Here is a 24811-nt window from a genome sequence, read left to right as displayed (position 1 = left end):
GTGTCTCTATATATATATGTTTATGTATATATATGTATATATATATGTATATATATATATGTATGTATATTAATATATATGTATATATACGTATTTATATAAAACTATATGTATATATGTATTTATGTATATATATGTATTTATATGTATATATATATGTATTTATATATATGTATATGCATTTATATGTATATGTATATATTTATATATATATTTAATGTATATATGTGTATATATGTATATATATGTATGACTATATGTATATATATGTATGTATATATGCATATATATATATATGTATATATGTATGTATATGTATATATGTGTATATGTATATATATGTATATTTATATATATGTATATATGTATATATCTGTATGCATGTATATATCTGTATATATATCTGTATATATATATGTATATATATATGTATGTATATATATGTATATGTGTACATGGGTATGTATATATGTATATGTATGTGTATATATGTATATATATATATATATACGTATATGTATTTATATGTATATGTATATATTTATATATAGATCTAAGTATATATATATATGTATATATATATGCATATATATGTATATATAGATCTAAGTATATATATATGTATATATATATGTATATATATGTATATATGTGTATATATATGTATATATATAAATGTATATATATTTATATATATGCATATATGTATGCATATATGTATGTGTATATATGTATGTATATATATATATATATATCCATATGTATATATATGGATATTTATGCATATATATATGTATGTATATATATATGTATATATATGGATATGTATGCATATATGTATGTATATATATATATATATATATATATATACGTATATGTATATATATATGGATATGTATGTATGTATATGTATATATGTAAACACAGTTTTACCGACATATATTAAAGACGCTTACTCTTTTTTTTACATTGTGTTTACATTTGACTCTTCGTCGATTTTATTTGTGAAATAAAGTGAATTTGTCCATATTTACTACACCAAACGTGTTAGTCTCAATAATGTGAATATTAATAATCTGAATGTAATGATAACGTGAATATATGAATATTTTGAATATTAATAATGTGAATGTATTAATAATGTAAATATATTAATAATGTGAATATATTAGTAATGTTTATATATTAATAATGTGAATGTATTAATACTGTGAATATATTAATAATGTGAATATTAATAATGTGAATATATTAATACTGTGAATATTAATAATGTGAATATATTAATACTGTGAATACATTAATAATGTGAATATAATAATAATGTTATTGTATTAATAATGTTATTGTATTAATAATGTTAATGTATTAATAATGTTAATGTATTAATAATGTGAATATATTAATAATGTGAATATATTAATAATGTTGATGTATTAATACTGTGAATGTATTAATACTGTGAATGCATTAATACTGTTAATGTATTAATACTGTAATGTATCAATACTGTTAATATATTAATAATGTGAATGTATTAATAATGTGAATGTATTAATAATGTGAATGTATTAATACTGTGAATGTATTAATACTGTGAATGTATTAATAATTTTAATGTATTAATAATTTTAATGTATTAATAATGTGAATGTATTAATAATGTGAATGTATTAATACTGTGAATGTATTAATAATGTGAATGTATTAATAATTTTAATATATTAATACTTTTAATGTATTAATAATGTGAATGTATTAATAATGTGAATATATTGATACTGTGAATATATTAATAATGTGAATGTATTGATACTCTGAATATATTAATAATGTGAATGTGAATACTGTGAATATATTTATAATGTGAATATATTAATAATGTGAATATAATGATAACGTGAATATTAATTATGTGAATATATTAATAATGTGAATATATTAATAATGTGAATGTATTAATACTGTGAATGTATGTATACTGTGAAAGTATTAATAATGTGAATAAATTAATAATGTGAATAAATTAATAATATGTATGTATTAATAATGTGAATATGTTAATAATGTGAATATGTTTGTGAATATGTTAATAGTGTGAATATATTAATTATGTAAATATGTTAATAATATGAATATATTAATATTAATATATTAATAATGTGAATATATAAATTATATTAATATATTAATGGCAATATATTAATAATATGAATATATTAATGATGTGAATATGTTAATAATATGAATATATTTATGGTGTGAATATATTAATAATATGAATATATTAATGTTAATATATTAATTATATGAATATATTAATTATATTAATATATTAAGTTGATATTAATAATATGAATATATTAATAATGTGAATATAGTAATGTGAATATATTAATGATGTGAATATGTTAACAATATTAATATATTAATAATAATAATATATTAATAATGTGAATATATTACTAATATGAATATGTAAATTATGTAAATATATTACTAATATTAATATATTAAAGAAATGCTTTAACTATGAAATTGCCGTTCAGATCAACACAATTAATAGTTATTTTTTTGTTATTTAATTAAATGAAAAATAAGTAAATGTGATCTGAATTTATTTTGTTTTTAACAGATTATATACCAAAAATCAATTCTCAAATTAATATACTTTAGTGGATTTTAAATAACACTACAATAATATTGAAATATTAAAAAAATTCAATTCTGAAATGTTCCAAAATCTGCCAACAGAAATTAAGAACAAAATATATTATATGAGAACTATAAATATCTTTTCAAGCCTGTGCTTCCAAAAAATTGGGATTCAAAAAGCTCTGAGTGAGTAGGAACAAAGGTTCCAATGGAGGATCAGAACATCTTAATGAATTTCATCCATCATTACCATTAACCATACACCATTAACAATGTATTTAGATGTAGTTGCCAAGTTTTATTTCTAATTTAGTATTTTGCTTTGTTTCTCTTCAGCTCTGATAATTGCTTTCTTATGAAGTTATCAGCAAACACATAAATGATTGATATCTTTAAATTGATCATTTTTCAGCTCTGACTTCTGGTGGTGTTGATCCTGCGATTGTAGTAGAATTGATAAAAAAAGAGAAAGAGATGGTGAGGAAATTAATGCAAAAGTACACAGCAAAACTCAAGTTGGTTAAGGTCAGATATTTTTTATCTTTGATATTTTTTTTTAATTGCAAGCTTGTTTTTATAGTGTATAATTTTTCTATTTTCTATTTTTTTAATTCTTATATATTTTTTAATATTTCACCAAGATAAGTTTAAAAATAACGTAAACAGATTTTAAAACAAAATTAAACATGCAATTTATTTTTTATACTGGATAAAATATATAAAGAAAGAGATTATATATTTTATCCAGTATAAAAATGAATCGCATGTTTAAATTTATTTTGTAATTTTTGTTATAATTATTAAATTGCTTATAAAATTTAGAAATATTTTTATTTTCTCATCTCAATCAAGTTGTTGTTTATATAATTTCTTTTTCAGCTTCAAGGCCGTATTTTGGAAGTAAATGGTAAACCAGGTGAAGCTATAATAAAGGTTGTGAAAACAGAAAGTGCTACATTATTGATCTTAGGCTCAAGAGGAATTGGTAAAGTTCAGCGCGCGATCATGGGAAGTGTGAGTGATTACTGCGTCCATCATTCACCAGTTCCAGTTTTGGTTTGCAGAAACAAGAATAAAAAATAAATGGCTGCAAATCTTTCTATTAATCATGTTATGATATGCCAAAATTAACTGAAAATGATAACTTTTTTTTTGCGGTTAATTTAAAAACTTTGTACAAAATTCTTGAAATAGTTTTTTAAAAATATTGGCAAACATGGCAAAACAAACGCTGGCTAAGAATTTTGAATCCCAATTCACGGATGAAATTCTTGTTTTAAAAAAAACAAACTGATGATTAATTTATTTGAAAATTTTATTTTATTAATATCTAAAGTTGTTATTGTTTAGAAATTGAGATGTTTTTGTATTCACAGTTTTGCTCAAATCAAACAAATCTTTATGATAAAATAATTAAAACTACTGGTTAATTATCAGAGGTAGAATGCAAATTCTATTAAAATAAATTCAGGACAAAAACAAAATACTTTTCAGCAACTTTCTCTTTCAGATGTATTAATAAACTGCTTGAATAAAATCAGAAAATATAAATAAGTATTTTCTCGCTCTAAATTGATAATTCACGACAATATCTTAATATAGTGGTTATATAATTATAACTCTTTGACCAATTAATCGTTTTTATTTTTTGTATTAAAATAAAATAAGTCAACATTTTTAAACTTTTTATACTCAAACTTCTCACCAAAATACTTTTATTTCACTATTGAAAAGATTTAATAGCAACGCGAAATATGATAGCAATTTTGACTTATGCAAGATTATTTAATGTCTCAACTTTTATTCAATTGAGGAAATTTAATATCAGATTTTTTAAAACTAATGAACTTAATGTTAGAAGTAAAGAGAGTAAACTTTATCACTTTTATGCTTATCAGATGTTGTTTGTATTAAACGCAAAAATGTAAATCACAAGTTCACAAACAAGATTTCAAATTATTATTAATTACAATTGTCAACATGGTTTTAACATAATATAAAGGCTGAATGTATCAACTACAAATGAACAACTACAATGAAAAGATATAAATAATTAAAATAACATTTTGATATGGATATTACCTAAATATAAAAAAATGTTATTTTATGTTGTATTGTCAGCTAAGATGTTATAAAAACTACAAACCACATAAACAACGAAAATAACCAAACTATATATAAAACACGAAAATTGTGCATTTGTTTTTTTAACTATTGTTATGCTATTAGACCAACAAACTCGACACTGATGCTACCGAACTTGTTTGAGTAGATTGTCATAGATTTCTTTTGTTCTTGATGGAACATGAAACACCAAAATTCAACAAATTTCCATCAAATTTTGATGAGATTCAAATCAATAAAAAAAATTAAATCAATTCTTAAAATCTAAGAAAAATTTTTGATCAAAATTAAAATGTATCGAAACCCATAACTTTAGTTATGTATGCTCGATTTTCTGTTTTTGCCATGGCAGTTAATGTTTTTGTGACCTGACTTTTTATATTTTTAAAAGGGTTTCTGAGGGAGCATGACCTGAATTTTTATTTCTGATTAACAGAAAAAAACCATATCAGGTCCAAAGGTTTGGCCCAATTTCATTTATTAAAAAGATTTCTTAATGAAGTCTTAACTTCCTAAATTGAAACTTTTTAAATCAATGACTTTAGTTGCTTAATCTCTATTTTCACAAATTTTTAAGTAACAAAATGTTTTGTTTTGCAGCATTTTGGGTTCCACTCTATTGCACTTAATAAGCTTTCTAAATGTTTCTCATTATTATGAACTGATCCTGGAACAGCTTTTGTCATTATTGATTAGATTGAAGAAAATCATATTTGCATGTGTGTGTGTGTGGCTGACGGTAAAAAATTACACCAAATACACTTACAAACCATACATCATCAATTGACGTAGTCATAGTAAAAAAATAATGCTGTGTTAGTCATTTCCTGTAGGGATACCAGTGTCTCAATTAGTACATAGGAAGTCAAAAAGAATTACGTTTTTCAATTCTTACTTGTTTCAAAAACAACACTAAAACTGGGTTAAATAGTATGTCAGCTCTTCTTTTTTCTTTTCATTTCATTATATTGAAGGAGTTGCTATATAAGGTAAAGACAGACAGATAAGGAGAGAGAGAGAGAGAGAGAGAAGTATATTAAAGGAAAGATGTTGCACACACATTTTTTTTAAACTCCTCCATTTTGTTATCCATGACCCAAGCAATGCCAGGTCTCCCTGCTAATATCATATAAAGCAATTAAAACAACTTATTATAGAAACTTGAGATAAGAAAAAATAATTTCTTTTTAAGCCATATAAATTTGTTTTTTGTGACATGAATTATAAATCTATTTTGTTTCATAAGTGTTTTGGTAGAAAATCTCTTCTTCTGTCATTGACCCAATAATCTTAATATCATTATTAAGGTCTCTTACTGAGTAACCCCTTACTTGTCTAAGGAATCTCTAGAGAATTGGAACTACTTAGTGTCATCCATTTCTCTCCAAAATATTAGGTTGCATGAACCATTACTTCCCAAAGTATTATTTCCTTCTATTTTATCCTTCAAGGGAAGTGGCATCTCCTACAAAGGAGGAGTGTTAATCACCTCTATGTGACTTATACATGATTCCAAAAAATATGCAACATAAAATACTAAAATTAACATTTGAAAAATCTTATTTAACAAAATTAAATCCACCAGAATGCATTTCAGGTTCTTTATAAACAGATCAGCCATTTTTATATTTTGTTTATAAGCTGAAAAATATACGATGTATTATTTTATGACCTTGAGAAATTTGAAAAGAATATGGAAGCATTTAAACCATCAAATAAAAAGTTATTTAAACCGGTTTTAAAATTAATGTACTGAACATTTTCAAAGTTTTTTTTTACATCCAATAATTTTATAAAAATTAAAACAATGTACAACTCTATTCATTTTTTTTTTTTTTTGCTAGATTAAGTTTATGTTATGATTTTATTTCTCTGAGTTCAACTGTTTGAAAAACAAGTTCTTTAACTTTGTTGTTAAGATGTTAGATGACCAATTGCATAGTTTACAAAAGTATCTTGTTCATTCCCATTTCCCTTACTAGTCACAAAAATCATTCGGCAAAATCGATTTATAAGAAAGAAATGATTAAACAAATGAATTTGCTTCAAAAAATTTCTAAAAAGATTTTTCTTCTTACATAATTGTTTGTTTTAATGATAAATCAATAATTATTTCAGATTTGTTTTAGGTTCCAGTGTTTTTTCTAATTTTCAAATAAGAATGAAGACTACTGAACTATTTTAATATTGGCAACTTTTACGATGCAAGAGTAGCTTAGCATGGAGAGGTCTGTTCTCACACATTTCAAGTCAAAAAGTAGTTTGATTTTTATAAGACGAAGACGAAATTGAAAAATGTACAGATTTATTAAATATTAAATATTTAATACAAGTACTATGTTGAGGAGAATAATCATTAACAGTATTAATCAATGATATTTGTTTATGTAATTATTTTCTTATGCTTAATGGTTGAAAGTATCTGATGTTAAATGAAGTAAAAATCAAAATTATTTGCATTCAGAAAAATAAAGGATAATCTATGCTATTTCTTCTATTGATTGCTGTTATTTCCCTGCGATCAATAAAAGTTTTAATTTACTGTTTGAAGTTTTCAGATGAGAAATAATAATGTCTGTTATATGTACAGAATGATAGTTTTATCTTTTGACCATCTACTGTTAAATATTACTCAACTTTTAAAGCATAGATATATTATTTGCTATATACAAATTATTCAGTTTGGTTAATAGGTAATGACCTTTGGGGTCATCTGTAATCAGATGAGAGTAGATAGCTGATTGGTTAGCAATATCATGTGACACAAGAAATATGGTAGCTTTTGCTGGATGGTGGATGAAGAGATTTAATTGTAAATTATCATTTCGCAATTTAAAATGTGGCCACATGTGCAGAGTAGAAAAAATGAGGCAGATAATGACGAAAGGTTCTGATCCTTTCGTAATAGATTAGATTATTGTAAAAATGCCAATCTAACACAAATTCATTTTCCAATCTTAATTAATATAAAATCATCCAATCTGTCTTGTCCATTTTCTATTCATTCTTGATTTTATTTTGCAAAAAACCTTTTTGGCTTGAAATGTATAGAAGAATTACTACATTTTAAAAAGTTGAACAATTTCTATAATTCAAAACATTAACTACAGTGATTTTGTCTATTAACAGAGGATAGGATTGCAATTCCAAGTTATCTTTTTAGAATCCATGAGAGATACTATCTCAAATTCTAGGAATAATGAGTGAACAGTCATCAGGATTAAATAAAATATTGAATGTAGTTTGAAGCCTAAAGCAACTGTGACATTTGCTACTAGACAGATTTGACATTGGTTATTATCTTGACTTCCTCCAACCATATTTAGATTATTGATAGAATTCTTGTTTATTTCTCAACTTTTCATGTTTTTAACTTTGACAGTGAAAATCAAAAATGAAATTCAGTAATTTTACTATTTTTTATGCTTTTCACCTTTATAAACATAATCTGTTACTTTTCTACAGTTGATTTTGACAATCATTTCCATGAATGGTAAAAGATTGACAACAAATAAAGTGTTTTGGTTTGTCACAAATTCAACAAATTTTGTGCCTCAAAAATGTTTTACAATCTGATGAAGACAGCAATTCAGTAAAAGAATTTATACAACTCTTAAAAGTTTCATTCTACAATTATTAAAGACAAAATTTAAATACTCAATAATTTATATAACTACAATTTGTTCTTTTTTTTTCTTTGTAAAATTCTCATTTTGCTGGAAAACTTTCCTTACATTTAAATATGCATTTTTTTTTTTTTCGAAAAGGGATATGCTATTGCTTTTCTGTTTTTTAAAAACACATCAAGTTTAGATGTATATTGTTCGTTTAAAAATTACTTTCTTCAGATTCCAAAGAAACATATCAGTGAAACATTAGTTTTGCAATTTAAACAAATGCTCCCATTTCTAATGATGATATTATTTACTAAACAACAGACATCTATTGACATAAAGAATTCAAAATATATGAAAAATGAAAGGAAGGCAATTATTGAAGATTTAAAGATATGTGAAAAACGCTTGCTCCCCCCACACATCCTTCTACACATGATATATTTTTATTTATTTTTTGATTCAATTTCAAGATGAACGAATTTTGTTTATAGAAATTATACAACAAACTTCATTCAAAACGAATCAAATTTATTTTCTCTTTGTACAAGCAACAATGAAAATGTATAATGTTTACTCGTATGTATTTTATGAGTTTACTTTTTGGAGGGGATTTTGGTAAAAATTGACATGTTTTTGCCTGTTTTTTTCTTTTTATAACTAAAAACACAAAATTACAATTTGATTTATTTTCTAAAAAAAATGTTATTGCGTGCCAATGTACATCACTTCATTTTTTAAAATCATTTTCATATGGCTTCCACCAGAGAAATAAAATATTGATAAATGATATATGTTGTATTAGTTTTTTTATTCAATGTTTATGGCAATGAAATTTTGTATATTTCAGAAATTTCCCTATATATTTAAATCTGGAAAAAATAAAAATAAAAAAAACATTCTCAATCAATTGGTCTTTTCAATTAATATCTTTAATCCCTTTATTAAAATTGAAGCAACTTTTTGTAACTTATTTTTTATTTGTATTATTTACTATAACTCATTTATTTAAATGAAAAATACAGGTGCATAAAATAAAACAAATAATTTTTTAACCATATTTGAAAAAAATATTTTATCAATTTAAAATTCATTAGTATTCATTTTGTTTTATTTATATAAAAAGCAGCCATATTAATCTTTAGTTAGAAAAAGAGATTAAATTACTTTGTAACTCTTCAAAATTTGAAAGGAATTTTAAAGCATTTGAACCGTCTAATAAAAATTCAGTTATACAGGCTTTAAAATTATTAGCAAAACAAAGTTCTAGAAGCTATTTCTATCCAATTATGTTATAAGCAGACATTAAAACAAAATTATCTTAATAAAATTTAAAATTTGGTTCAATTAATAGTTTGATTACAAAATGATATAGCAGTAATTAAATAAATCAATTAGAATGCTATTTTAATAATAAAAAAATAATTGTATGAAAACAAATCATAGTTTAGAAACAAATAGTAAAACAAAATGAAAGTAAAAAGACATTGGGGCAATGCCAAGCAGGTAAAAGTAGTTTTAAACGTAATTATGAAAAAGTAAATCATGTGCAGTAAGTATTTGTTAATTTTAATGAATGCTATCGTTTATTGTCTCATTAAATGTTTGAAAGGAAAAGGAAACACAAAATCAAACAAAGAATTAAAACGTGTGAAGCGATCAAAATTTTATTCTGGAACTGAAGACAAAATTTACAAAAAAAACAAAAAACTTTACAGCAGTAGCAATAACAACAATCACGTATACACACATGCGTGCATAGCACGATTATAGATACTGACTGATTCTGACTGACACACGCACACAAAGAAATATCAACACCTTCACTTAAATCAGAAGTTGATTGCTCATTTTTATTTAGAATAAAAAAGAGAACTTTCAAATAAAAGCATTATGTGATTATATAAAGGAAAAAAATGTTCTTGAATGTTCATATTTTAACATTTGTAATGTTCCTTTAATCGTTCATAGAAGTCTGTGTAGTTAATGATATAGTTGTTCTTTTTTTATACAAATATAAAAATTTTATGAAAAAATGTTATTTATACATCAGATATATGTATTTCTATTATTATTAACAACTTTTCAAAATTTTACTGCTTTTCTCTATCCAAGAAAGTCTTCATTTTTTTGTTTTTACTTTTTGGCTAGTATTACATCTTCCATTTTCTCTTTGAAAATATCTTTTTTATTTATCTCTTCAGCATTTTCACTTTTCAACTTAGAAATAATTATTTTATATTTTTCAAATTACTGACATTCAGACAATTTGTTGGTTTATATTTGTTAAATTTAACTTTTATCTTTGTTTTTATAAAAGCACCCTTCATTTCCAAAAGTAATTTTACTACACTTGTTTTGTCTGCATATTTTATGAAAACGTGCACAGATTTTTTTCCAATATTTTTTTTTCCAAAGGGTTTAAAATATTTATTTACTTATGTGGATATTTTTCCAGGTTTCTCACAAATAAGGTTATATCCGCTTTCAATTAATATTCATCCCTGAGTAACATTTTTATTCTTTTTTCATATACTTGAAAGAAATTAGAAATGGTTTGAATATCTCAATTTGTAGGTATTAATTTGTTCATTTTTCTTCTCTATATTCTCTTTTTCTTTGAACTTTTTAATATGCAGGATGTAATTTCCTTGGAAATATTTGTTCACTTTTCTTCTTGTCGTCCAAGTTAATTTCTATTTCATACAGTTTAAAAAATAAAACAAACTTATCCCACGATAATTTCCTCAATCAGTGTTAGGTCCCTTCCCTACAACGATATAAGAATTGCATTAACCCAGTCCTCATGGACAGTAACAGTGTTCCTGTTCATCCGGAATAAGATGAAGAATTTCATAAATAAGCATATCATCCCCCATGTAATAGGACTTCTACAGGAATACCATCAAGCCCTAGGGCCTTCCAATATTTTTCTCTTTGATTGCATCTCTAATTTCATCATCAGATGGGCACTCCAAAATTTCATGAATAAGCTTCTGTTGTGGTAAAATAACTTTCGATGACATCATCTACAACCGAGGGGTTGTCAAAGAGATCAGAGTAATGCACAGTAAATCAACAGCAAATTCTGTTGCAATCCTTGATAAGAGTCGTTCTATCATTTGAGAGTAGGGAAGAAACTGACAATGTTTGAGGACCAAAGGATTTTTTAAACAAATGCACCCAGTCTTTACAATCGGAAGAATCTGAATTTGATTGGAGAGTTTGATCCACCACTGATTTTTAATTTGGCCGAGTCACCTTTGGAGAAGACATTTATTTGCTTTAAGTGGTTCCCGATTTTTATAAGAGGCAGATAACATTTTATGATGCAACCTACTTTTCGCACTAAAGAATTATTTCAGAATCATTATCATCAACCAATCCTAATGTTTAGATTTGCAGAAACCAAGAATATCTAAAACAGTAATTTACAGTTTTTCATGTACACTTAGATCATCCAGTTTGGATACATCAACCCTCCTGGGAATCTTAACACCACCCAACATCCGTTTCCATCTTATTTTCAGTTTCTTGTGTACCAAAAAGTGATCAGTGTTGCATTCAATTGCATGCATGACACACACTACAAACATCTTGCAAATCTGCCTTTCTAGAAATGATGTAATCAATCAAGTGACCTAGTTTTGAACGAGGGTGGCTCCAAGTAAACATGGACTTCTTTGTGGCTGAAGAAAGTGTTACAAATGGCAAGGTCAAAGCGAGTGCATAGATGGAGAAGATGCAGACCATTATCGTTGACCTTGCCTACACCAAATTGACCAAGAAAGTCACAGGTATGGTAATCTTTGCCCACCATTGTATTTAAATCGCTCATCATCAGGCAAAGGAATAGAAGAAACAGTATGGCTGAGATCTTAGTAAAATGCTGTGCTGGTGTCTTCGCCATGACACATGGTAGGGGCATACACGGATGAAATCGTCATATACCTACAGTGTACAAGAGGGAGGTGCATTATGATTGTCACACAGTTTGGTTGTTCAACCCTCTTCACCAAATCAGACTGCACTGCAAAACTAGCAGTAGGATGTGCACGTTTTATTGTCACAGAGTTTAACCTCTCCAGCACCTGGACAGGTATACACATTATATATATATATATATATATATATATATATAATATTCATAATTTAGTAATTTAAATTCTATGACGTGAAATGGTTAAATTTCAAATCTAGAATTTTTATTATATGCAAGATAGAATACATTTCAATAAGTATATCTCCTTAACCTATAGATTTTCGATGTCTATAGCTCCTCAAAAGTGTGTGTGTGTATATATATATACAGTAGAACCCCAGGATACAGTTTTTCAGGTTACAATGTGTTTTTCTGGCCCCTGGTTACAGTGTTATTTATGTTATTTGATTATATACATGTACTGTATTTTGTTACTAATTTTTCATGCCATTTTCTGTATACTTGTGTTTGCATTCCATGACTGTCAAGCACACGAGGTACTTGATGGGTTTGAAGGAGTTTTCCTTCTGGATGAATGGCCGATCATGGCTGATGAGTTCTATCTACCCTTGCTAGTTAACCCATAGCTGTGGGCTGGTTTGTGGGTACTAGGGCATATTCAAACACCAGTGGGCCTACATGCTGCACATTTGGGGGCCAAGTCTTCTCTGAATCCCTAGCCTGGGACTGCAAGGTACCCACTTTTTGTGTATTGCCACGTGGAGGGACCACATAGAGCTTGCTGACAGAGAGGTTACATACTTCCTGGGAAAGACTTACACACTCAGCACTCCTTTATGCAGTGCTGCCAGACAGCGGTGCAAGCAAGTGGTGAGAGCTAAAGTGAGAGTGAAAAACCCACAGACCCTTTGCCAACATGCTAGATACTACATATCAGCCATAACAAACACATACAAGCACATATATTTTGTAACAGTTTTTTTTTTTAAATAATTATAAAAAAAAAAGAATATTAATTTTATTGTTACAAATATTTTCATCTATATTAATTTTATCTTCCTGTGCAAATGACTGCCAGATAATCCAAATGATATTCATGCAATATCATGCTGGACAGTTGCAGAGATTATTAAAATATATATTTTTTTTAGATTAGAGAAATTTTTTTCACAATTCTTTCTGGGATGTCAATGTTTTTTTTCCTATTCATTCTCAAACATTTCTAGCTAAAAAAAATAAAATAAAATAAAAATTCAATTTTATTTTCATCTTGTTTGCAAAAAAATAACAAAACAAAATGTTGGGATAATTTTCATTCAAACAGATCTGTTGCATTTTTGATAACAACAAAACAGACAGATTTTTTTAACTCAGTGGATAGAATTAAATTTTATGAAATCTTGTACAAATTCCAAATTTAGCAATGAATTATGATAGAATTTCATTCTGTTTTTGTAAAATATCTTTTTTGATTGTTTCTTTGCTCCATGCACATTCCTTATTTGCTTTCCAGGCAGATTCATGATTTTGGTAGATTTCCTGGAAAACAATGGAGAGGACAAAGATATTATTTTAATTAACTGCTTTATATTAAAAACAGATACACAATATATGCACACTCACATACAAAACAAAAAGTCATTATTATCATAATATATTTAAATGTCCAATATTTTTTAAAAACATATTTTAATAAAGTAAATAAAAGAAAATAATGAAGGTTTCTTAAAATCAAAAAATAGGTTTACAGAAACAAATGTCTTTCACAGCATTTTAGAACAGTTTTATTCGTAATGAGAAGTAATGAAAGAAATAAGGACAGCTGAAAAAGGATTTGCATCAAATGTTGTGCAGGCAAACAATAATATTTTGATTACTTTGCATATCAACGCTTATGGCTTATTTTATTTCAATCTTTTATTGTAGCAAATATTTTATCTCATATTAAAGTTATCTTGTTGGATTTTAGAATTTAGACATGAATAGTATTACATCCAACATATCGATATTTGATTTTACCTAGCCACTTTATCTTTTTCTTCCTTCCAGTATGTTCTTTAGAATACCAAAAATGTTTATTAGTTCATTTTTTTTTTAAACAAAATATAATTTATTAATTTTACAACAATTTTAAATAATCATTCAAATTATGTAAGAAAAATAAATTGACAACAGTATGATTACATTATTTGAATTATTATTTATTAATTATATTCTGTGAACACTTTGAATGTATACATCACCTTACACATTATTTTTGGTACTTATGCAGAATACAGACTATGCTGAAATAGTAGGCTAATAATTTAGAAACCCATCCTTAACATATAATTGGATAAGAACTGTAAAAATTGAATTTAACTTAAAAATCCTATCTAAAAAAATAGTATTTGGTATAAGTACCTTACTTTTTCTTACTATTATTCTACACATTAATTCAATGATCACTGAAATAAGAAAAATAAGCTAAAATTTTATTTCTTTTCCTGTATAATTTTCAAAATGTGAAACCCCATAAAATTATACTAAAATGGCATTACTAAATACCTAGTAGATCCAACTAGTTTTATATACATCTTAGCATTTAAGCCCGGCGTTGCCCGGGTGTTTGGATGTGTATGTTGAGCAAAAAAATAAAAAAAAAATGTGGTAGTAGGAAGGCAATCTCGAACCTGTACCACGAAAGAGGAAAAGAACGGGGAAAAAAACCTGACGTCTTTGCGGTTACGACCACTGCCAAACCTGAACTGACTTACGTTTAAATTAAGTCTAGACAATCGAAAGGAGAGAATTTCTTTAAAAAATATCGGCGAAAAAAGCGACATTGTAGAAAAGTGCCTAGTTGAAGGTGAAGATGTTAATGTTTTTAGCTAATTTTTCGATATTTGTTGTATGAAAAGTCAAACTTTAAAACAATCTTGGTAAAATCTGTCACCTCTGTCGAAAGTTTTAGGCAGACATGGAAACATACATTTATATATTGGTAACTAAAAATTTTTTGACCCAAACCGATGAAAAAGCTTGCCCTATCTTTGAATACCCTTTATGTAAAATTTCAAATGTTTAGACCAGAAATTGTCTGAGTAACTAGGTAGAGACCGCAGAGGTCAATTTTTTTTAACTTTGACACCTATTATGACCTCTTAAAATTTACTGTTTTCGGCTCAAATCAAGTTATTAAGTTAGATCCATGTCCAAGGAACCTATATCTAAATTTTCAAGTGTTTAGACCAAAAATTGTTGGAGGAGTTTGGTAGAGTTCTCAAAAGTCAAATTGTTGAACTTTGATCCCTTAATCACCAAATTTCTGGCTGAAAACCGATCACATCGATTTTCCCAAATCTCAGTACCCTGTATATCAAATTTCAAGTCTGTAGAGTTAAAATTGACAGAGTTATTGCGTATGGAAATGTACACACAGACAGACACTTTCACTTTTATAGATATATAGATGATTTGTAATTATGTAACTTATTGACAAATATTTTATTAGTCACCCAACAAAAAGAGGGTGGACCGGTAAATTCACCCTTGTCAGTTTGTCCAACAATTTTCTCAATAACTGCGCCTTGGAATTTTTTAACATTTTGCACAAACATTAAACATGAATATGAGTAAAAAAGGAACAGAAAGGATTTTCCAGGAAAACTCCAGTTGCACCCTAGGGGTGCCTTTCGGGTTAAAATGGCTAAAATTGACACTTTTGTGCTTATTAAAAAAAATTGATGCCTTGGATTTTTATAAAACTTCCTGAAAAGTTGTAACTAACTGATTTCTATATAATTTTGTTTGTCTATACTTTGTGATAACTCTTGGTATGCCCCAGGGGCTCTTTTAAGGCTAATAAAAACACTCCATTTTTTGGACTATTTTATCATATTTGTCCCAAATTTTCTGTGTGTGTCTATTTAGCAGGTTTGCATGGTGCTGAACTCAAATCTAGATATGTTAAGGCCTTGGGGACTTTTGGGGTTAAATGGGGGGGGATTAGTCATTTTTTTTGCATGGCGCAGAACTCAAATTTACATATGTTAAGGCCTAAAACTGCACCTTTTGTTCATTTTCACCAGGATTTGACATCCTCTGGGGACTTTTGGGGCTAAATGGGGATTGGTCAAATGCTGAACTTCTTGATTTTTTTTTTATGCCTTGTTCACTGTACACTCATGAGGTACCATGCATGCTTCACTTGTTTTAATCAAATTCTTTCAGGAGAAATAGTTATAAACACTTACTTTATAAATAGTTTATATATAATATTGTTTCACAAACTATTGTGTATTTTTATATTTTTACACCTTTGTGGCATGAAGTTGTCAATTGCAATATTTTCTTATAGATTCCTCATACTGCATTCTTCATAATATACATAGCTTGCTATGTGCATATCGGTGGTTCTTTGTTTTTAAGTAAATGTAAATAAGTGGCCTATGAGTAGTCAAGATAACACTAGCTTTGATTGAACCATTAAAATCTAGTGGTAGGTAAATCTGTCATGCGTTGGGTTGGTTTTGTGTAGAATGTAACAGAATTTTTCAAGGATTGGAGTTGCATCAAAGTTTTTTTTCTCCGAGATTAACTTCTTCACCAAAATTTGTTTTGTTAATCTACTCTACTTCACCTACAGATCGACAGAAGGATTCATGCCATTCACAAGGATGCTAAACAAGCAAGATCTATAGAAATTCCATGGTCAATTACTAAAAGTAAATTTTAATTTTATTATGTCCTTATATATTTTGGATTATTCAGACTACTGTTCTCAGCATATGTGTTTATTCTCACAATACTTCAGCAGATGTAACCTATAACCTCGTTTAGGTGTATCTTGTGTAACTCTGAAATCTTTCTCTTGAACTCTGGAATATATACAAAATTTCAAACAGAACTCATAATTTAATCCATAGGAGTAGATTGTTCTTGTTCTATCAGCCATGACAAGGTAAAAGTCACAAATGCTTAGCGATACTCTCAAAGACAGCTACTCCATCATTGTGGGGATGGTAGAGGACAAACATAAATGCTGTGCTGTAAGTGCCAATCTAAAGCACATGTAGAGATGTTTGAGGTCTTTGGAGATGGCCCTACCTAAATGAAGGTATCCTTTATGTAGGCACATATTCCATGTTCATAGCGATCTTGAAGGTCAGGTTTGAATATGAAGTCAGAATAGCCTTTGATGAAGAAATCAGCTAAGAAAGCAGTTGAATTAATGCTAGTTTCACACAAGTACAACAGGTCAATTGGGTTTCAACCTTTGGAAGATTAGAACACAGACTCCTGATGTTAGAGAAAGAGACCGTGTAGTGACAGTCTATGTTGGAAGTTGTGATTCTGGTTCTCTCTTGATTTGTTTATTGGGGTTTTTCTTAGGTTGAGAAGTCTGTGGAATAGGTGAGCAGAATTATTTATAGCAGGGCAAAGGGGAAGGAAGAGAGAGAGAATAAGGACAAAAGAATAAGTGAAGAAGTTTTTTGGTCTTGTAAACCATGGAAAAGGAAAAGCCATAGCAGTTCTTACTAATATGAGAGGTCCTACCAGAAGATACTGCATGGCTTAGACTCATTTATCAAATGACCCCAGTATCTTGCACCTACTGATAAGGCAGTTACTGCTTGCACAAAACTGATGACCAAGTAAACAGTGTTTTCTTCTCCCTCTGTCAGAAACATTGCTTCATCATTGAAGATGAGGGACAAAGTAGACAGAAGTGAGTTTCTGAACAGCCAAAAAAATGCATCTACAATACCTTTTCTACTCTTCTTTAGAAAAGAAAGATAAAAAAACAAAAATTAAGTATTATAGTGCATAACTATTATTTTGAAAGAGAAGTTTGGAGATAGGTCCACCTCTCATAGTGTCATGTGGCCTAAGAGAAAAATAGCTTTGAGAGAAAACTACAAAGTTAAGCTACTTTAAATAAAAACAGTTTTTCAAAGATATGGTGAATATCTTGGAATATAAATTTGTTATATCTTGCAAAGCCATCTGTTTTTTTGTTTTGTTTTCAGGCTAGACCATGTCCTCGACTAATTCTTAGATATCTGGATAAATTATATATAGGTTGCTTGACAGCATTTGAGTGTTGGTATAAGGGTGGGGTGTAGCCCTGAATTTCTACCGATTTTTTTCTAAATATCCTATCAAAACATTCATCCATTTTAAAAATATTTTAGCATCACCAAAAATAAAAAATAAAATAAATGTCATGTCTTAACAGAAAAAGTCCAAGAATGTAAATAAAATTCAAGACATTTTTATGTGTGTGTCTGCAAAAGTTTATGCAAGAGGATGGATGCACCACATGACTGTATCAGCATAAAGATCTGCATTATGATTTTTCCATTTGAACTTCTAGAAGACTGCTCAGCAGACAAATGGATTCATGCAGTAACTCAATACAGCCCTTTCTGACCCCCCTCCACCTACTAAAATGAAATGTATACCTTTTTCCAAATGGGAACATTCGCTTTTAAGGCATCAATTGTTTCACTAACAGCTTCCAATGCTTCTTTCCTATGAGTCGAGGAAATGGCAATCACAACACTTGCTTCTGTTACTGGCACTTCACTGAAGAGAAATTCATAGATGAATGAAATAAAAACAAATTCATTTTCATACAATATTTTGTAATTAGATCAACAAAATATAACATTGAATAATTTAAAAAATTGACATATTTAAAGTTTAACAAATTTCTTTAAAAATGATTATAAAAATAAAATTTTTGTGTAATAAATACAATAATTTTTTCATAAACTCAATTTAGTTAAGTTTTACCAAATGCTGGAATTCTAAAATATCTGTTTTCATATAACAGAATTATACTCCACTTTTAACCAATTGAAAGTTTTATTTCAAATAAGCTAAAATAAACATGAGCTTAAAAATATTTTCTACATAAGAGATTTTGTCCGTTCTGATATTATAAAAGCCAGAGCTGTAATGATTATTAAAATATTTGGAAATGCTTTATAGTAAACATCAAATTGAAGTTCCTCATTAGTTTTATGTATGAATGACACCATTTTATTGACATACAAGTCATACCTACCCAGCAGTCATTAATTAGATTAAGTAATAATTTAATAAAATCATTTTTTTTGATTCAGTAATAGTTTAATAAATACATTTGAGTGTGGGAGATTAAGTAATATTAGAATAAATTCATTTTTTGGTTTAAGTAATATTTTAATTTTTTTTTTTTTTGATTAATATTTGAATAAATTCATTTTTTTTGGATTGTTCTCACTTTTTAATAAATTCTTGAATAATTAATGATTTTAACACAATGCACAAAAGTGTAAAAGTAAAAACAAAACTTATGAATGTAATACAACAGTTTCAACCAATCAAAACTCAGAATTTGTTGAGTTTTTTTGCAAAGATGCATCTTTGTTTATCGCATAAGAATAAAATAATTCAAAATGTTTTTCTTACCCTAATCTATGAATGATGGCTATTCGTCCCAGCTTCCATTTTGATCGGATCATCTTGCAAATTTCTTTCATTTTCTTCTTTGCCATCGATTCATAAGCTTCATATTCCAGTTTCAAAACTACTTTACCATCAAAATTATCCCGAGTTGTGCCTAAAAGAAAATAATGCAACATCAAAGCATATTGAATATTATAATACTTGTTTCATTTGTAGTTTTTCTCTTCCATTGCACTCAACTGATGCATAGAAAATAATGTCATTTTTCAGAGCAATATTAACAGTTTTGTATCATTTGATGTGGAAAACATCAATATCTTTTGCCTTTATGTTTTTAAGAGTTATGAATAAATGAGATTATTTGCAAAATGCAAAAGATACTTTGAATTTATTTTAAAGCAAAATATTTTATCAGATTATCAGGAATCTATTTTGAACAGCCTATTAGTATGAATTGTACTTTAAACCAGTCAACCATGAATCCTATTTTCTACAATAAAAAGATAACGTTTATCAACAATATAGCTTACCAATAAACATGGACACTGCTCCACAGTTTGGCAGTATAACTGAACGTGAAATGTTTTCAGCATTCAATTGCTTTTCCGTCAAATCAATAATATCCTCATCCATGTTGACAAGGAGTGTGGTTGGAATAGGAAAAGTACTCGGTGACGTGCAAATCAACAACTGAAAAGTTAAAAGAGAAAAGGAAAACATTCTTTATTTATGATATCATGAGTATCTCAGTAAAACATTGCATAATGAAACAAAAAATGAAAGGATTTCCACATGAAAACAAAAATGGTTTCGTTGTTTGTATTTGCTACTACTACTTTTTTCAACACAAATTTCTATAACTTCCAATACGTACAGATTCTTGCAAAAAAAATCTCATCCAAAAGCTACCAATATTGTTTATGCAATCTATTTTTTTATATCACAATCAGAAAATTAATACTAGTTACATTCTTTACATTCTAATTCAGTAACTTTCTGGAGCAATAGCTATTAATATATCAAAGGCTTTTGATAGGATTTGACACAAAGGTTTGTTTCACAAGCTTGCTATGCAACCAATCTTTTCTCTCTGATAGATTTATAGTAGTAGTTGTTAATGGTCAGAAGTTAGTACATTGTATTAATGCTGGCATGTTTATTTTGGACCCAACCTTCTTGATAACTATCAATGATCTCAAAAAATCATTGGTAACTATGCAGATGACACAACCATTTATAGGAGCACTTTAGAGAGCATAAATACTTTCTGATTCTCTCTTCTGACCTGGAGCATGCTGTGATATGGGGAAAAAGTGATTATTTTTTTTATGTACTTAAGAAGTCCTCTCCTCCCACCAACACTTAGATTCTCATTTTGCTTCAGTTGAAATAGAGTTCCCTATCAGGAAGCTTCCATTTTTAATAAACTCCTAAAACTGATGTTCACCTCAGATTTGAAGAAGAAGACTTACATCAGATGTGTTGCTAAAGTCTCTAGTAAAATAGCTGGATCATTCTACTACTGCAGTACACTGTCCTGCCTTAGCAGAGTACAAAATCAACATTGAAATCTAGTGACGGCGTTCCTTTCTCTCTCATACAGTGTCTTTCTCACAAAGTTGGTAGTCTTTCCTTACTATATCATTATTTACATAATAGATGCTCAATTGAATAAAACCCGTCTTGCTACAACCGCTGGATGTAATTTTCCCTTCTTCCTTTAAACTAAACAAAACTTCCCTGGGCAAAGTTTGTTTTAAAGAATTATCTGTCCCTCGAATTATCATGGGGCTTCTTCCCAGATGATTACAGCATGGTTGCTTTTGAGTCCAATGTTAACAAATTCTTGTTAAACCATCTCATTAAGTAATCAATTTCAGCCCAGTTTGCAGTTTTCAAGGCATTTGTCTCACCACCGTACACTCATCACGCAATAATCCTCGAGTGGCCTTCAAGCCTTAATAAGTGGTGAATCTTTAATAGAAATAGAAATTTTTTTAAAACTGTTCTTCCAAAAGTAAAATAAGTTGAGATAAAAATGGATGCAATCAATCCCAGTAATAAGAAACAATTAAATATATCCAGTTTCTGCTTGAAAGTAGATATATTTAAGAGATACTGGCAGTTTAGAGAGATTGACGAGGAAACCAATGAAAGAAGCATCTCGACATGGAACAAGTTTTCACTAGGGCAGATACAGTCAATGATCAACAGACACATACATCGATGTTCAACACGCCTTGTATACAATGTCTATATCTGCATCTGTATTGTTTATTACTATGTATGCTAATTGAGAACTGCGTCTTTAACTGCCAATATTAGTATTAACACAGAAAGAATATGAAGAAAAATAAATACATATGGAGATTGAAGATGCAGTTATACACAATGTGTTGGCTGATGTAACTTCCATCCTTTTTCAGGAGAAATCTAGAATTTGCACAGAATTTAGAACTGATTGTTCTTGTTCTGTCAGTCATGACTAGGCAATAATTTTTATATACTTAATATCAACTGAACTGAGGATTAAACCATCAACCTTCAGAAGAACGTTGCTTTAGAACTAATTATACTTAGCACTTTATATGTGGATAATTATAGTATGAATTTTAAACCTAATCTTGTTTAAGATGCATATGGTTATTATTACTACTAGCAGTGCAGCCCAGCTTTGCTCAGGCCCTATGTACTGTTCATAACTTTATGTGCATATATATATATATATATATATATATTAAAAAGTTTGACTCGTCTCCATGTGACCTACATCTAAAATTTCAAGTGTTTAGACCCAAAATTCACGGAGAAGTTTGCTAGAGCCTTCAATTTTGACCTTTTGGCAACCTAATTCTCACCCAAAAACTGATTAAAAAGCTTGCTGCGTGTCTGAATACCCTTTAAGTAAAATTTAAAATGTTTAGACCCAAAATTGGCTGAATAGTTTGCTTGAGACCGCAAAGGTCAAATCTTTTGAATTTTGACCCCTTGGCAGCCAAGTTTTCGGTCAAAACCCGATTAAAATGCTTGCCCTGTTTCTGAATACACTTTATGTAAAATTTCAAATGTTTAGACCACAAATTGGCCGAGTAATTTGGTAGAGATCTCCAAGGTCAAATTTTTTTAAAACTTTGACCCCAATTTTGACCTCTTAACATTTATTGTTTTCAGCTCAAATTAAATTAAAAAGCTTGATCTATGTCCAAATAATCTACATCTAAAATTTTAAGTGTTTAGACCCAAAATTAGCGGAGGAGTTTGGTACAGTTTTCAAAGGTCAAATCATTGAACTTTGACCCCTTGAAAGCAAAATTTCTGACCGAAAACCGATTAAGAAGATTTTCCCAAATTTCAATACCCTTTATGTCAAATCTCGAGTCTGTAGACTGACAGAGTAGTTTAGTAGGGAAATGTACACACACACAGACAATTTCACTTTTATAGATATATAGATTACTATCTGTCCCTCTCTCTCTCTCTCTCTCTTTATATATAGTGTAATAAGTTGTAACACACCAGATCTCCATGTTTGTAGATAACTACTATATATATATATATATATATATATATATATATATATATATATATATATATATATATATATATTTTTCACATACAAAATAGATGACAATACAGCTACATTCCAAATTCCAAGGTTTTATACGTCTTTTTTTCTTTCAACATGTCAAAGGTCTAATGTTTTTACAGCAACTGTTTTGTTACATAGAACTAATCAGTATTTATATATTAATACTGAATTTATTCATTGTAGACTCCTCAGTAAACAAGAAAAGAAAAAATGTGGGAACGACGTTCATCAAGCCAAAAAAATGTAGAAAACTAATATTGCCCATTTCAATATTGCTGCCATTTTTAAGCAAGAACTATTTTAAATCTTATTTTAGGTATTTATTAATTTCTCATGTGGTTTTAATTTACATTAAACATTATTTTATAATTTATATTCAAAAATAATATTCATTTTCTAAAACATGCTAACTGGGATTATATGTACAATGGATGTGTCAGGATTATTTGGTACAAAACTAGCTCATTACTTTTTAAAACAAAACTACGATATGCAATATTATTTATTTACCTATACTTTTATGATTTTTATTCTAGAATACAGACGATTCAGATTCTATATGACCTGCCAAAATCATTTGGCTTTGTGCAGGTTTCATAATAGCAATACTAGACTTTTTCATCAAATATCCCACTATGAAGATCTCTGATGTTTCATTTATAAATTACTGATAAGTCTACCTAACATTATACAAGAATAAAGATGTTTGTATACTCTTGCTCCTATACTATATGTTTTATTCTTATCTTTTAATTTCTATAATTTTCATTTAGTTCCTCCAAGGGAACTAAATTTTAATTACTTACAAAGTTATTTCTCTTGATTTGTTGCAAGAAAGATATTTTTTCCTGACACCAGTCTCTGTTGACTCCAAATAAATAGTACAGTAAATTGTTTACCAAATCAGAAGCAGAATATATAGTGTTCATATGTGTAGATTTTGAGTTTCAGTCAGGCAGACCCACAAACTGAAATGAAACTTTGTTTGATATAATAAAAGATAAATTACTACAAAGCAGGCTGATTCAATGTCAAAATATAATTTTACTCAAAAATTTAAGTATCATGCAGTTTAACAAATGCTAAATGCTTGGATTTCATAAAAGTTGTTCGCAAAAGATAGTGAGCTAATGACGTAAGAAACAACTATTCTCATACAAATTTGGAAGCTGAACTACACATCTTTTTACAAGAATTTATTAGAGAATATGTAGCAATGCATTGGAATTGTTATTTCTTTTAAAGATTTTCTATGGGTTAACACTGCCTTCCTTGTTTTTAAAATATCAGTTATTATAATACTCACTTTGCTACATTTTTGTTGTTAATTACATTCAGAATATCATTATTTAGAACCACAACATAAACTCTTAATAAGTGAGGAGTTTCAGCCACAACAATGGCTGCAAATTGGATTATAAGAAACAGTTATGATTCTATATCAGGCTC

The 24811-nt window shown here is 28.0% G+C and overlaps 2 protein-coding genes across 4 annotated transcripts in view; one reads left to right on the top strand and one right to left on the bottom strand.

Annotated features, from left to right (window-relative positions):
* LOC145292028 (universal stress protein in QAH/OAS sulfhydrylase 3'region-like) overlaps positions 1-5042 on the top strand; it is a 47252-nt gene extending 42210 nt beyond the window's left edge. Inside the window, exons 3-4 of the mRNA XM_080138049.1 lie at positions 3068-3180; positions 3535-5042. Of these exons, the coding sequence (XP_079994175.1) occupies positions 3068-3180; positions 3535-3738 (317 nt within the window). The 3' untranslated portion in view covers positions 3739-5042. The remainder of the gene's footprint in view (positions 1-3067; positions 3181-3534) is intronic.
* Positions 5043-10044: 5002 nt separating this feature from the next.
* Positions 10045-24811, bottom strand: part of LOC145292026 (molybdopterin synthase catalytic subunit-like) — a 43164-nt gene continuing 28397 nt past the window's right edge. The window contains exons 3-7 of one of the 3 annotated variants that reach the window (XM_080138042.1): positions 24169-24341; positions 20304-20463; positions 19777-19927; positions 18783-18906; positions 10045-13875 (exon numbers count right to left, since the gene is read on the bottom strand). In XM_080138042.1, coding sequence (XP_079994168.1) covers positions 13765-13875; positions 18783-18906; positions 19777-19927; positions 20304-20463; positions 24169-24291 — 669 coding nt within the window. In that variant the 5' untranslated portion in view covers positions 24292-24341 and the 3' untranslated portion in view covers positions 10045-13764. The remainder of the gene's footprint in view (positions 13876-18782; positions 18907-19776; positions 19928-20303; positions 20464-24168; positions 24342-24811) is intronic. The other 2 variants (XM_080138041.1, XM_080138043.1) reach the window with 2 other exon arrangements.

Source organism: Euprymna scolopes, chromosome 13 (assembly GCF_053919585.1).
Source record: "Euprymna scolopes isolate OS-2025 chromosome 13, ASM5391958v1, whole genome shotgun sequence".
NCBI classification, from domain to species: domain Eukaryota; kingdom Metazoa; phylum Mollusca; class Cephalopoda; order Sepiida; family Sepiolidae; genus Euprymna; species Euprymna scolopes.
This window is presented reverse-complemented; position numbering and strand designations above follow the sequence as displayed.